This window comes from Argiope bruennichi, chromosome X1 (assembly GCF_947563725.1).
Source record: "Argiope bruennichi chromosome X1, qqArgBrue1.1, whole genome shotgun sequence".
Lineage (NCBI taxonomy): Eukaryota > Metazoa > Arthropoda > Arachnida > Araneae > Araneidae > Argiope > Argiope bruennichi.
This window is the reverse complement of record NC_079162.1, coordinates 36,716,398-36,732,303: the sequence shown is the minus strand read 5'-3', so window position 1 is coordinate 36,732,303 and position 15,906 is coordinate 36,716,398. Positions and strand designations below refer to the sequence as shown.

Genomic DNA, 15,906 nt, shown 5'->3' with positions numbered 1-15,906 from the left:
ATTAAATTTTAGTTTCTGAAGTTTCACTAAGTGTCAAATTGTAAATATTTGGAAATAGTAATATTAAATTCATGACAAAAACTGTGACATAACATTATCTTCAATTTTTAAAAATAGAAGAAGCAATAAAAATTTTTATTAAAAAAAATCTTTTTCCGAAACAAAAATCTAAACGATTTGAAATATCCTTAAAACATTAACGCCTATAAGAGCATTTTTTTTTTCTTTTTTTTCCGTTTGAATGGTGGAGACAATTCAACGGATTATAATAATTTCTTCATTTTATGACAATTTTAACCGAATGAGTAAGTCCATTTTCACAAGACATTAAACAAGCCAAAAATAACGATCGAGCAACAGAACAATTTTATTGAGATTATACTTCAGCCATTTGATAAACGAATTAAAAGACTAATTACGATTTTTAAATATCTTCGGAACAGGAATATAATTAAAAGTTAAATTACGAGACGATCTCCCGATGAAAATAATACTAAGTTTTAATTCTTCGAATATAAACCGTTAGCTATAAAATACTCATTGCCCCTCATCATTCTTAAAAATGTAATAACTTAGAGTATTTACTTAATCATCTTCTTCGAAAATCACATTTTTATAGAGAACCAGTCTTTATTAGCGAACGAAACGAGGGATTAGGTTGGAGAAGGAAGATCCACAATTTGAACAGCGGCTCGTTTATGCTCACAATGAAATCGTTTTAATAAGGACAGAGAACGGAAATGTTCACTTACGCCTTCTGCAGTTGATTGATAATTGACATGCAAGACTCAACTAGCATTTTCTATGCTTTGTGGCGCTCCACCATTATCCTCGCTTCATTATAAAGGCTCCAGGAACTAAACGTATCGTTTTCACCCTCATTTCAACCGCATATTTGAATGAATTAACTAGTATCATTGAGGATAAATCAGCTTTAGCAGTCTAAATTGGCTCTCGCTCTACCAAACTGTATTTCGTCGGCCACGTTGCCTCTGAAATTCCGAACTAATCGTGGTGGTTATCAGGTTGTTTATTTCGTATTCTGAGAACAATTATTTAAACCATGCAGGCAGTATTTATTTCTCTCGGGGTTGCGGTATCAGAAATATAGAAATGGATAAGAACGTTGCATTCTGAAGTTGATTCCATTTGATTATGGAACGGGGAACAATAATTTGCCTTGAATAATGAATGATACTTTCTATAATTGTATGTTGGTAGAATTGAAAAAAAAATGTTTGACTTTCTATTCTTATTTATTTTGGAATAACAAAAATGAATATATCGTTTCAAATAGTTTCATCATTTCACAACAGTATCTGAAAACAGAACAATATCTAATTTGTGTTTCATAATGTAATTTCTATTTTTTTTTTTTTTTTTTTTTTTACTTCCCATTTCTGTTAAGGTTGAATAAACAAAGTTTAAATAATATGTCTTGATCCGATAAAGATAATTTTTGGAGTAATTCAATCGACGTATGTATGAGTATGCCTATGGGACATCCTTGAATACAAGTTTCAATATTTATCTCTGAAGATTCGGTTGTATGTTTTTGAAATTTAATGACTTGAAATTAATGAATTAATAGCTGTTAATCCTTTTCGGCCCGGTAATGCAAATGGTATCCCCGGAGTAATCGGATTTTATAATCAACAAATGTCAGCACTCAGATTGCACTTACATGCTTCTAGACGGCAATGTGATCAGGAAAGAAGTAAATAATGAATATAACTAACTAATCGGTATGGAATTGATTCATGCATTTGTCTGAAATAAATTATTTTAAACTTGAAAGTGATTATAAATTGTTTTTTTTTCTTAGAATATTTAATTTTTAATAAAAAATAACAATTTGGTGAAGAGGGTTAAAAATAAAGAAATTAACAAATATTCTAGAAACATATCAACCTCAATGTATTCTGTACGTCATCCTAATTCATATTTTCTTTTAAAATTAACGACAGAAAAATCTGATTCATTGTGCATTTAAAGTGAATTTAGATTAATATAATTAGATTCAGACAAATAATCCTTCATTAAAAGTTTTTTTTTATCCTTTTTATTATATTTTAATGATTTTTAGGATTAATGTTAGTTCTTTAAAAAATCTATTTAAATCTGTAAAGCCAGTACATATAGTTTATTAAGGTTTAGTAAAGAATTTCTTTCTCCATTCAATATTGAAGCAATAAACATAATGTACTTCCGATTTGATAAACTGCAGAGAAAAAAATCAAATGTTTCTTTCTCAACTAAATAAATCTCGCACTGATTTTCATTCGTTAACAGCTAATCAATTGTTTTAAGAAAGAAAAATCAGGCGTAAACTAATGAAAAGTCAATAGTTACAAGATTTTTTTTTCTTTTTTGCACTTAAGTAACTTCAAGAAGACATATTTTGGATTCGCAAGTAGAATCCAGCGACATTTTCTGTGCAAACACTTCTGGAGTTTCAAAACAAAGACAAAAAAGAGACAAGCAAGAATATCGATTTGTCCTAGGCAGGAACTGTCGAAAAGCAAGCAGTTTGATCTTGTCCTCTGCGATGACGGCAAATAAAGTTGAAATGTTTTTTGACGTGTTTCAAGCACTTTCCTCAAAATACAAAAAGTGATCATTTCAGAGAACTCATGAAATATTTTAGGAATTCTTCGAAAAAATAAATTGCTCTGTTTTTCCACTCTATTTATTTCGTATTTCTTTTGGACCTTGAATATTATTTTTAAAAGACAAAGGTTATATATATATAATATAAAATTTATTTTTGTGTTCTTTTTATATACGAAAAATAATTTATACAAAAACAGAACACATGAACCATATATAATTAAATTATTGTGTTTTATTCCTCATAATATTAATTAAGCAATACTCAGTTTAACCCCCATGTAAATTCATACTGTTATAGAATTCTTTCATAGGGTTAATAAATAGCCTTAATTAATCATGTTCGCAAATAATTCGTCTAGAAAAGAATTCCATTGTTATTGTTTCTAGAAAAAATAAAATGATGATTATTTTTTAGCCAAATATTGAAAGTATAGTTATTTTTTTTAAATTTCAGCGAAGCTCCTTATAAAATTTAAAATGAAACTTAAAGCGACTATTAAATCACAAATAAGAGGCTGTGATTAAAATTATTCATTTTCAAAATTTGACCTTATGTTGTTTGGTTTCTGTAATATTGATAAATAAGAAGTCCAAAATTTCAAAATCATTACATTGCTATGTTGAAAGTATGCCAATATGAAGCACGCATTAAACTGTTATCTTGCTCGTATAAAGTACTATAAAGTCGAAACCTGAAAACTTCACCTGGAAAGTATGCAACTAAAAACAGGATTTTTACAGATTATATCAATTACATATCAACACAATCTAAAGCAGTTTGACAGAAGTTTAACAGGTAATTTCAAAACATGAATCAGATATATGAAATGATATACAATTACCATTTCATAGCTTTTATGAAAAGAGTTTTATTAAATTCTTTATATTTCTTCCTGAAATTAATTTTTACCAGCAGAAGCTCGGAGGAATTTGAAATTTAAAAAATGTTTCGCTTAAAATGTGGAAGATACATCTCTGTTCCCCAGATTTTGTAGATTGATAGCTTGTCAATGCGTTAGTCGTAATAATTAAAAACAATAAATAAGCAATGATATGGATAATTAAGTTCAATATGTCTTCCCTTGGAATCATGGTTTAGATTTATAAGAACTTCAGAGTGCTTGTAAAGTATTTAATATTCAGATTATCAGTTTTCTATCTTATTAGATAAGCAGTTAAAATTTTGGATTTAATTATTTATGAAGAGTTTTCTTCATCTTTATATTTGGGTATAGGTAAATTTGGAATGCTGGTCTGGTAGCAGCAATCCCGTTGCATACATAGTCTGGTGGAAGGATGGAACTGTACTAAAGGAACAGCATCAGTCTCAAACTGCAGATGCCGCCTACGGAGGGACATCCACAAGAAGTAGAGTTTCTGTACCGGTTACATCAGCAGACCATAGAAGTCGAATTACTTGTGAAGCCAAAAATGACGCATTTCAGAGATCTGTCCAGGAACATATAATCCTCAATGTATTCTGTAAGTCATGATTTGTATTTTATCTTAATTGTGTTCAAAAAATCCATCATAATGATTTTATTTTTCTGAGTGAATGTGAATTTTTTCTTTGCTGTAAAGAAAAATCCTATAACAGTTATTTGATCTTTCATTATTTGAATTCTGTTCTTACTATGTTTCAAAAGAAAATGTATTTTTAAATTATTCAAGCGAATATTGGATTTAAAAAAATATGTTTTTATTGAATCTGACTCAGACTGACATTTCGAAAGAAATTCTTATTAATTCGATACAAAAAAAACTTTAAACAAATCGTTTAACATTTTCCAAAATGTTTTTAAAAAAGCATTATTTGAAATTATAATTGACAAGCTGGATTTAAGTTTTCTTTTAAGCAAAACTTTCATCCTCTCAATTCAGTTTTGAATTCTTTTGATTGCAATTGAACTTATATGCTCGCAATAGTTAATGTATTTTTGAATTTTTATTATTGTTATAAATATTTCTTTTAAATTTTGGAAGGCATATATTCTGTTTCATAAATATGGGAAATTTCAATTGAATTCTGCTTCGAGTTTGTAAAACTACTAAAAAAAACATAATACTACTATAATTCAGAAACGCTATGAATAATTTATAAATAATTAGCTGCCTTTGGCTACCAACTTGTTCATCTGAATAATTTATTTCTTAGTTTTATTGAATGAATATTTTATTTCAAAAATTCACCTTGTTGTTTGATAAGCCGGAAAAATTAATTGAATAAGTCAAAAAAAATTAAAAAGTGAATATACTATGAAATAAAAGATGAAATGAAAATCCTACTTTAAAATTTATATTCAAAGAAATAACTTCTTTAATTTTAATTTTAATAATAGCAAATTCTCTCGATTTAATGCTTTGATAGATGAATTTGGATTTATTCACATTAAAAATTAGTTTTTACAAATTGTATTTAAAACTTTATTAAAATAAATAAAAAAAATTGAAATGAAATTGATTCATTAAAAAATAATGTTTTGATTCTTAAGATTATGCAAGAAGCATTTTGTGAGGTAATATGTTTGTAAGATATGGCTATCAGTTTCTATTCGTGGAATTTTCCCATCTGGAAATGGTTAAGCCTGTTTTCGCGCTCGATTAAAGTTTGCTTGACATCTGTTTCTTGATTTTTTTTATAGTTTTTTTATTCTGAGAGAACAGAGCCTTTAAAATGATTTTTTATTTTATTTCACAGAACAATTTGTGTAACCTTATGACTTGCAGAAATGAATATTGTCCCAATAACCATTGATTTAATAACCATTGAGCGTAATTGCCTACGTACACGAATATAAATGCATACCGTTACAGTTACAGTAGATTCGATCATATGTAGTCTCCTATGTACATGTATAGAAACACATTTAATGTCTCACAGAAATGGTTTAGTTGTTCCTATTTTCCTATCTTCCCTTCTTTTCAGCTGTTACACGCAAAAGCACGCACATATTGCTTCATTCCTAAGTGAAAACAATATCAAGTTCCCTACATAGTGTTCATTTTATTGCTGATAACAGATGTTTACTGTAATGAGATTACATCTTTTTAAAGTGAATAATATTTAAAGTATACGCCTGTTTAGTTGCTCTTTTGCAGCAGAAACGTTTGGATATTGTATTTTAGTTGCTAATAAATGCAAAATTTTTATTCTATTTGCATCCCTAAACGCACTAAAATGTATTAATTTGTTTCAAACAGAGGCATGTCCCTCTGTTAATTTACTGTCACATACACAGATAATGAATTGAGGATTTTTCTTATTTCTAGATCATTATTTTACTCCATTATTTACTTTAATGCTTGAAAACTCAGTTAGTTGTAATTAAATGAAAATGAGTTTATTCTTCGTTGAAAAATAATTAAGTGATATTCTATACCATAGATTTTTTTCCTTAAAACTCTCAATGAATAATTTGCTTTTATCTTAGGATTTAAATGATCTAATTTGTCATTTTTTATGAAAAACATTTTAAATCAACATTCGCTTTTTTGGAGCTATACCTGACAGGCACACTTAATTTTAGAAGATAATTATGGATTGCTATAATATCCATTAAATACAATTATTAAATGATTATCCGACTAGAGATATAAAAAATGAATAATGCAAAAATGAAGGCGATTTTTTTTTTTTTACATTGGTAAGTAGTAATAGGTAGCAAATTGTAGGTGGAAATACCTACCATGCCACTTATCAGACCTTTTTCTCTTTAGTACCAACTTAATACTAAATTTAGTTAGTAGTAAAATTTTGTTTGGGACGTTTTTGTTTCACGTTAGGCACTTACTGTTCAGAAATACTATTCATACCTGGTTTCGAAGATTTATATAAGTATTTAACCTATGGATAAACTTATTGAAAGAGTCGATGAATTATTCTTTTAAAATGAGATTATATCGGAAAGACATGAAAATATTCCAGTAGTTCGAAGCATCAGAAAATAAGATTTGTGGTTCCTGTAGCCTACCCATGAAGCAAACTTGTCTTTTCTGATTCTCCATAAATATAACCATCTTGCAATAATGCAGGGAAATAAGATCTCTTTAGAGGTTAATTAGTAAGCAAATTTCATTAGCAATTTATTCGTTTTTCTTTTTTTTCTGATTAACCATAAAGCGATATGGATTATGTCGCGCGGGATGATGGATTATTATAAAAAAAAGGTTTAAATCATCTAACGAAAATTAAAGAACTGACAGGTTCTTGCCAGTTACCCGAGGTTGTTTACTGCTTTTAAAGAGTAAAATGCTAATTACTTATTAATGCAGCATTTATACGAAACTATACTCAGAAGAAAAAAAATTATTGGTACATCAGTTTCTCTAGTAAAAAATGTTAAAAGCCTGTGATAATGAGTCAAAATTTTAGCGCATGTTTTTTTTTCTCAATATTTACATATAAATAGAAACATTATGTCTCATAAATGCTTTCAAGAATCATAGTAGTAACCTTTCATGGTGTCATCTTCAGTGCATTCTGAGTGCAGCTAACATTGTAGTTAAGTGTATAATAAGCTAGATATTTCATTAAAAAAAATCATTGTTTTATTTTGAGAGATGAAAAATGGATTTCCATTTTTTCCCCCCTAGCTATGCCATTAATTGTTTCTAAGACTGCATAAATATGTAACGTCCTACTGGCAAGTACTGGGAAGCAAATCGTTGTATAATTAGACAAATTCACGTTTACCTGTTTTGTACAGCAATGCTATTAGGTTGAGTTACTTCTATCCCAAAGAAGGAACGTACCTCCCACTGGAAGTGCTGGGCCATTTCGATAAATGCGGCTGTTTCAATCGTGGCTTTTCGAAATTGATCATTAGTTCGTATATCTTGTTGTCGCTTTGACGGTCATTCAAAAACCTAGGGTACTAGGAAGCTTAGCTAACTTCATTGGGAAGACGATTATTGGTATATAAATTGTACTAATGAAAAAAGTAATATTTCTTTAATTAAAAAATTGCAAAAAAATAAAGTAGTTAAAGGAGGGGATATTATCTCAAGTGCTTTCCTTGCCATGTAAACATAAATCAAAGTTATTAGGTCCGCCTCAGCCCCGTTAACTATCGAACAAATTTTAAATAAGTCGTTAATATGGCATTTTTTTATTTATTTCGTCTGTTTAATTTTCTAATTTTTGATCAAATGAACACCGTGATTTATAATCATATTTAATTCTCCCTAACCAGCTTAACAATCATATTCTTCATTCTAAAAAAATAAATATTATATCTTTAATTCTTTAAGTAACAACGGACCAAACTTTTCATAATATAATTTAATTCTGAGATTTCATATCTATTACTTTACCTACTTATATATAGATGCCCACTGAATCATAAAAATTAACATTTTTCATTAATATATAGATATAATTTTCTGCTCTAAAAACAATTATTTTTTAGTTACTCGAGTTTCGGCTTCTCTTTAATTTCTGAGTTGCGTTGGCTCTTATTTTCTCACAATGACCCTTAATGTTTGCTGAAACCCAAAATGGTTTTTCTGCAAAATAAATACTGTTCTAAAGCGATATAAGCTCAGATTACTTTCTCATAGCTTCTTTTCCTGCTTTTTGCCATCCACTTCAGATTTCGACTCCTGCTGGTCATAGTTCTTACATAAAAAATACTTACTAATGGATAAAAATTGAACTCTTGTCTTAATAATATGAAGAATAAAACATAATATCAAAGAACTCTATGCCCACTTCTCATTCAATCAAAAAAAAGTTTATATCACTCGAACTCAAAGTTACTCTTTAATTTCTAAGACGCGTGGGCTACTATTTTTCAACAGTGATCAAAATGCAGTATCAGAAAATGACTTTTCTAAACTTATGTAAAGTCGAAATACTTTATCATACTGTCTTCTTCCTTCCTACTCGATACGCTGTACTGCAGTCATCATACCTGCAAGATTTTTATAACAGATAAAAATGGGGCTTTTTTCTTAAAATCACGAAAGGCCGCGGTAGCCTGGTGGTAAGGTCTCGGCTTCGGAACCGGAGGGTTTCAGGTTCGAGACCCGATTCCACCGAAGAACCGTCGTGTAATGGGGTCTGTTGCACGTTAAATCTGTCTTGACCAAACATCCTCCCGCTGGTGTGGTGTGGTGTGGTGTGGTGGGGAGAGGGGGGATGCCAGCTCAGGTGTCGTCCTCGTCATCTGACAGCGGTTCAAAATGACGAGGTCCGTCCCAAAATAGCCCTAGTGTTGCTTCAAACGAGACGTTAATATAACTAAACTAAACTTAAAATCACGAAGAAAATTAGTTCAGGAGCTTTACGCCTGTTTTCTTAAAATTGTTTCAAAGAAACACTCTCTCTCATACACATATTTTTATATATCATTTTTAACGTTTGTGTTAATAATTTCCTTTAAACTATTAAATATATTTTACTCGTTACCTTATGAAAATATTGTTAAATTTGTGAAAGGAATGTGAATTACATTAATAATTTTTTAATTGAAATATAAATACAGTTTATAGTTTTGTCTGATACCTAAAACTAAAAAAAGGACTCCCAAAGTTAATTCTTTTAAATTTTGAATATTTAATTTACTTATAGATAACTAATTAAATATGACTTTTACTTTCTTTCTTTGAGCTTGTACTCTTTACAAAAAAAAAAAAGGAATTGTTATAATATATCCTATTTATTATATTTTTAACTCCAAGCTTTCATTCTTCAACTGCATTAAAATAATGTAACTCATCGAAGAAATTTATTTCTGAAACGTCTGATTTTTCCAGATGTCCCATTTCCCTAATTAATATGCTTAACAAACCTTCCAATTAACCTTCATCTTTGGCTGTTTCGTAAAGCTTTCTTTTTTACATTATTTCCGAAATTAATACAGATTTAAACTTATAAAAATTATTTTTGTTGAATGTATGAAGATTAAATAAAGAATTCTAAAATCATTATATTTCCTTAGAAATAAAATGTATAAGATGCTAACATAATTGTTCAATATCATGACTTTTTAGAGGCGTATATTTTGTATTTGTATTTTATTTAGAGGCCAAAGTATTTTATTTGAATATACTTTGGCACTAATGAGCTGGAATCTTTGTATTACTCTATAAAATGAAACAAATTTATTTTTTCATTTATCAAAACGGTTTTCATCATATTAACTTGGAAGAAAATTCATTTATTTAATAACGTTTACTCAAAATAATTTAACTATGAATGGCAAAGAGCAGTTATTCATTTTAAAAGGCTTTATGGATGCCTCTTCGTAATTATTGTTATTTATATCAGCAGGCATCGTTTTTCTTCCTAGTATTATTGCGAATGAACTGAAAGCAGAAGAGTGAACTGAAAATATAATGAATAATTTTGATTGGTAATTAATTTATAGCAATTTAAAAAGGGTAAAGAACTACTCTTTTAATATGGGTATGCAAAATATAACCTTTATCAACAAAAAGAGTACTCCACATAGAAAATATGAAAGAAAAATATGAAAATATGCTTATATAAAAACCTGAAACCGCAAAATACACTGATTTGGGAATGTTATACAAACTTCACATCTGCTATACACAGACAAGATTTCTTTATTAGCTGTTTCCTTTCTATTTATTTTGTCATTTCCCCTTTTTTTCTGTCTGTATTACTGATGGTACTTTTTTTCAATTCATATAGTCTGATAGTTATTTCCTATTCTTTAGACCAATTTCGGTCCAACTAATGGAGCATTTTAGTTATTTTGATAAAAGAGTTCAAATTTTAGCACAAAATAATTTCGCTAGGTGCAAATGATATTAACGTTACAGACTCTTTTTATAAAATTATTATTATGGAGGAAATTATACAAGTAAAGCATTACCTAACCCATAAAAAACTCAGAATCAAAACTGATTGCAGAATCTTTCTGTCTATAATAAATGAGTTTATTTGTTTACTTCCAGAAACGCTTCCTAGAAAAATTTTCGAAATAAGTATCTTAATTTCTTCATTTAATTTGCATTTATGATGACATTGTAAGTAATTAACTGAAATGAATTATGGGTACTCATTAAAGCGAATTTCGGAAGATTGATTCAAATTTTTAGAGATAGAAATAAAAATAAAAATTAGTTTCATATTTTTGATATCTGCTGGTTTTTGGAAAATTATGTGCTCTTTATGTACCGTTATATAAAGAGCGATAAATAAGTGTCAGAGGCATAGGAGTCATAGATTCGAGATTCGATCCATTTATTCGTCGTATCATGTGTCTGGTTGTACTTAACTTTGTTTTAGATCAAGCATTTTTATGGTGACATGGTATCGGTTGGACGAGAAATGTTCCTTTAGATGTATTTTTATAAATGTATTGCTGGGCATTTCATCACTAATAAAAACTTCACAGTATGTACAAAAGTATTCCCTCTAAATGTATGTGAAAAAAAAATTTTTTTTGGCGAAAATATCGAATATTTTTTATTCATTATTAATCTCTGAATAGTTTTCTTTATAAAACCGTTTGATTCTTTTCCTGTTTTCATTCTCGGGAAGTTACCATGCATTTTATATTTACGCACTGCACTCGTTAATTCTATTTGTATACATACATACATACATGTATATATATATATATATATATATATATATATATTCTATTTTCTTAATTTTTTGATGAATTTTTTTCTAAAAACCTTATAAATTAAAAACCAATCCATATTTTTTGTTTTACTAACTCTTCAAATTTGTTATACTAATTTCTCAGTGCTTTCTCTAGTTCCTGAACAACATAATATATTATCAGTTAGTTCAAAAAGATTCGACTGTTTCGATGATTCATGTGAAAAAAATTAAAAATTACACGTATTTATTTATTAAACCGAAGTATATTAAATTATATGGAAATACAGCTTATTTCTTAATTTAGAAACGAAGTGATAATTTTTAAAGTTATCTGCTCATTTTTGAACACAGCATCTGATGAACTAGAAAATCTTTAATTGCATGCCACTTTTTACCCCGTGACAAAAAAAAAATCTATTTTTGAAACAATTTAGTTTTAAATTGATAAATTCCTTTTTCTAATTTTTTAAAATCTGTTTTGTTCAAAATCATAAATACTTTATGACAGTTTTTTTAAAAATATGTTTCCTAATCTAAAAAATAGAAATTAAACTAATATATTGTAATAAATTGAACGTATGACTAAAATTGTATTCATTTGGAGTTTACTGATGATTGATCAAGTATTACTGCTGTGTCACTTCTCACTGCTGCTAGTTTTGAGTGCTTTACGTTATTTTTTAAAACCGGAGTTTTTAAAAAAGCTCTGCCGTGGTAATTTTTGAAGTTACTCTGCAGGCAGTCCCTTGTTCATTAACTTTGCAACTATTATTTTTTTTATGTTTTTCAATCATAATGGGAAACACTCGCAAATGAAGCTGGAACCATTTAAAACCTCTGAAATGCTTCAATTAACCAGTCTTCTTTTTAAATATCAAAAGAATGAAGTCTTTTATCTGAAGACCGGACATTTGTAAACTGCTTGCAAGCTGACAGACTGAAACTTTTCAAAAAGATGGGAGTTTTCCTCTTGAGTTTTCAAAAGAATAAAGAATTTATCATAACTCCAAGAAATGTAAGGATAAAAGTTAGAATTCTTAAAATATGATGATGTACTTGTGCGTTGGAATTGTAATAGCATATATATATGAAGTCAAAAAACAAACCACTAGGTAGCACTGAATGTAAACATAAATAAAAGATACGATTTGAAAGGAAATAACACCCTCTAAAAAATAACGCTGAACATTTTAGGGGTTACTTACTTATGAAAATAAGCTCAAATTGTGAAAAAGTCCAATAGCAACATGTATCTTATTTCGTAAATTGCTTTAAAATTTATGCTCAAATATCCAGTTTTTTTTTCACTGTAGGATTGTTCGTTTAAAAAAAAATGGAAATTTTGGAAATTAAAAAAGGAAATTTTGAGTTAAAATCCTGTTATGGACTATAATTCAAATCTTCAGAGACAACATACGTATATTGTCATGAAAGTTTTATTAATAGAATTAAAAATTTGAATTCTCATAATGCTTTTAATTTAAAAATAATTTTATCAGTTATAATGATTTATCAATGATGCTTGAATAGCAACAGTGACCATTATTAACTACAATCGATATATATATATATATATATATTTCCATGGTTATGCAAAATCTCATCCCGTTTCTATGAGTTGTTTTTGCATTACATAAAATCTTATGTTAATAATGGAAACATTGCACTTGGGGGATTTCCTTTAAATTTCAACGAGGAAGAAACTTTTTTATGCATATTCGATATCCACATTAATTATACCCATACTTCAATGTTATGTAAGAACATATCATAAATGTTGTAATATTTTAATAATTATTTTTGATGATATATCGCCATTTTTTGGCGGAGTAATCATTTTTAAATATTTTAATCTTCACGTTGAAATTCTACAAAATAATCGGCAGTTGAGATAAAAATCTGCATATTTTAAAAGAATTTTGATACAGTTGAACTTTATAATTGATCATTATTTTCCATTGACAGTTTGGTCAAGAAAGCGATATTAATAAGATATGAGTCAAAATGCTAATATTTGCAATAGAAATAATGAGGCAGTGAAAGATATTTGTGTAACAAAATCAGTTTGGTTTTACTAATTAATTATATGCATTATATAAACTTTTAATTTTTCAAAATTACTGTTTTAATATCTTGCAAACTGAGAAATTTATGAAGTTTTATGATGTAATAATATAAGATCCAAGACTGTAACGCGCTAAAAATATTAATTTATGCATTTTTTTTTTCATTAGAAATTCTACGGTATATTTGACAACAGTCAGTAAATATAATATTTTTATTTTCAGACAGGGTGATAAATTTGTACAAAGATCATTTGTAATTTCATTTTCAAACATATTCATACTGGGAAATAACTATTCCCAAAAGCATGGCGATTTAAAATCGACAAAAACTCAAACGTATTTAGTATTTAATTGATATAACCTAATTGATATAGTAAACTGATCTTAATCTCTTCAAGCAAGCTTATTTTCTTAAACTTTTCTCGCCATTGAATTTATGTGCTTTATTATGCAACGCATGAGACTGTTGTCCTTAAAAATAGAGATTCGATTTAAACTAATATATTAAAGTGTATAATCATCAGCAAAAAACGAATAGGGGGGGAGGGCAACTCTGTGACTCTAACAACTATTAGGTCATAATCAAAACAACTGATGTCGGAAATTGTGATGAAAATCGCTGAAAGCGACAGGTTATATATATAAACTAATTAACTGAGTTAATAAACATATTAATTTGTATCTAGACATTTTCTCTTTACATCTGAAAATTTTGTTCTATCACTCGATTGCTCATCATGAAATAAGCTGGCAAATTTTTTTTGGAATCTTCTGATGAGAATTTCAAGACTTTTAAAGTTTTGAGCAAAGACGTATGCTATATTAAATGAATCATAAAAAAAATTTGTTTGCTAATATTTTGGAAACTATATTTCTCAATTTTTTTAACCCATTAAAAGAACATAATAGCGCGGAAAAGTTGCCTTTTGATGTAGATAAAATAAATTATAAATAAGAGCAATATTAGAGTACGTCTTTAGGTGCCGCAAGAGCGTTAAAGTTTCATAAAATTGAAATTTTTGCCACATTTTAAAGTATTTTTACGAAATAATCAATTTTTGATTTTTAATATGTAATAGAGTGGAAAAGATGTCTTTTGCTATAGATAATATAAATAAAAAATTTTAAAAAATATATAAGAATACATCTTGTGGTGCCACAAGGACGTTAAATTTTCATAAAAACACACTTTTTGCAACTTTTTAAAGATTTTTGCAAGCTTCGATTAGGAAATAAAAAAACTTTAAATAGGCGTTGTAATATGAATAGAAATATAAAAACAATTTTACTCTTGCATTGGTATGGCATCCAGGAAGCTAAGTCATCACTGAAGGAGAAATTATTGAAGGGAGGCGGAGTTATGTCTGCGTTTGGTGATGAGATTAGAGCTGGTGCCGAGTTCAGTTAAGTTTAAGTCTCCGCTCCGTTGTGTAATGATTAACGTAACTGATTTGTGAATTTATGCGCTTGTGTACTTTGTAGTTAGTAAAAATGGCTCAAGTTAAGTTAGTGAAGACATGGCAAATGTCAAAATGCCCTACTTTTGGGAAATTTAGTGATTTGCTTGAATTTGAACTGCCAACTTAGAATATGTTAAGAAGTGCTACTGTTATATTAGACATAACCTCAAAATTGCTTCAGAGAAGGATCCTTCTATCAGTGAAATATGTGACACTTTAGTTCGCAAAATAGAACAAATATGGCCAAGAGCTTCTATTTCCGTTATTTCTAGCAAAAGAATTTTACAAATGATAAAAGCTTATCATGCTAAATATAGGAATTTATTAAATCTAAAAGCAGGAAAGGTTCAAATAAGTTTGATTCCTACCTCAGAAAATTTAGAGAAGAAGCTAAACGTTTATTTGATATTGCTGTCTGTAAATGTGTAAATTTTAATACTTGCACTTGCATAAAAGAAAAAGAAGTACTAGTTATGGAACAAGAGTTTCTAAACGATCAACGCTCTAACAGAAAAATGGTTATAGGTAACATTGATGTAGCTACCACAAGCGCTTTGCGAAAGAGAGAAGGAAGAAAAAGTAAACAACTACAGAGAATATTTAAGTTTAATCATGAACGGGCAAAAAATACTAGTGTGCCAGAAATGGTTATTGACAGAGCTGAAGAACAACAGTGTTCTTTAAGAGAGCACACACTAGAAGAGACAGACCAACCAGATCCATCAAATAGACAAGAAGAGATAAGACTACCAAACCTTTCGAAACTGAACGAAGTGAAAAGCACTTAAATGCGTATTAAATTGCCATCTGTAACTTCCATTGCTGCCCGTATCGGAATATCAGATAGAGCTGCTGCAGCTATAGCTACTGCTGCTTTACAGGACTTGGGTGTAATCACAGAAGACAAAACCTATGTAATAGACAAGATGAAAATTATAAGAGCAAGATCAACAAATCGAAGAGTTCTCATTAAAGACAATCGTTATACTCAGATAATCGAAAATAGAGGATTGTTTTTTTGATGGGAGAAAAGACATAACATTTGTTCAAGAAAAGAGAGGTAGTATTATTTCAGAAGTGCACGTTTCACTAATAGAGGAACCAAGCTCAAAGTTTTTAGGCCATATAACACCTAAATCTGACACCGTGAAAGACATATCAGACAGTATACTATAATTTCTTAAAG

General features: G+C 28.7%; 1 protein-coding gene across 1 annotated transcript in view; it reads left to right on the top strand.

Moving 5' to 3' along the window:
- Window positions 1-15,906, top strand: part of LOC129958649 (nephrin-like) — a 658,065-nt gene that overhangs the window by 476,086 nt on the left and 166,073 nt on the right. Inside the window, exon 13 of the mRNA XM_056071256.1 lies at window positions 3,849-4,095. Within this exon, the coding sequence (XP_055927231.1) occupies window positions 3,849-4,095 (247 nt within the window). The remainder of the gene's footprint in view (window positions 1-3,848; window positions 4,096-15,906) is intronic.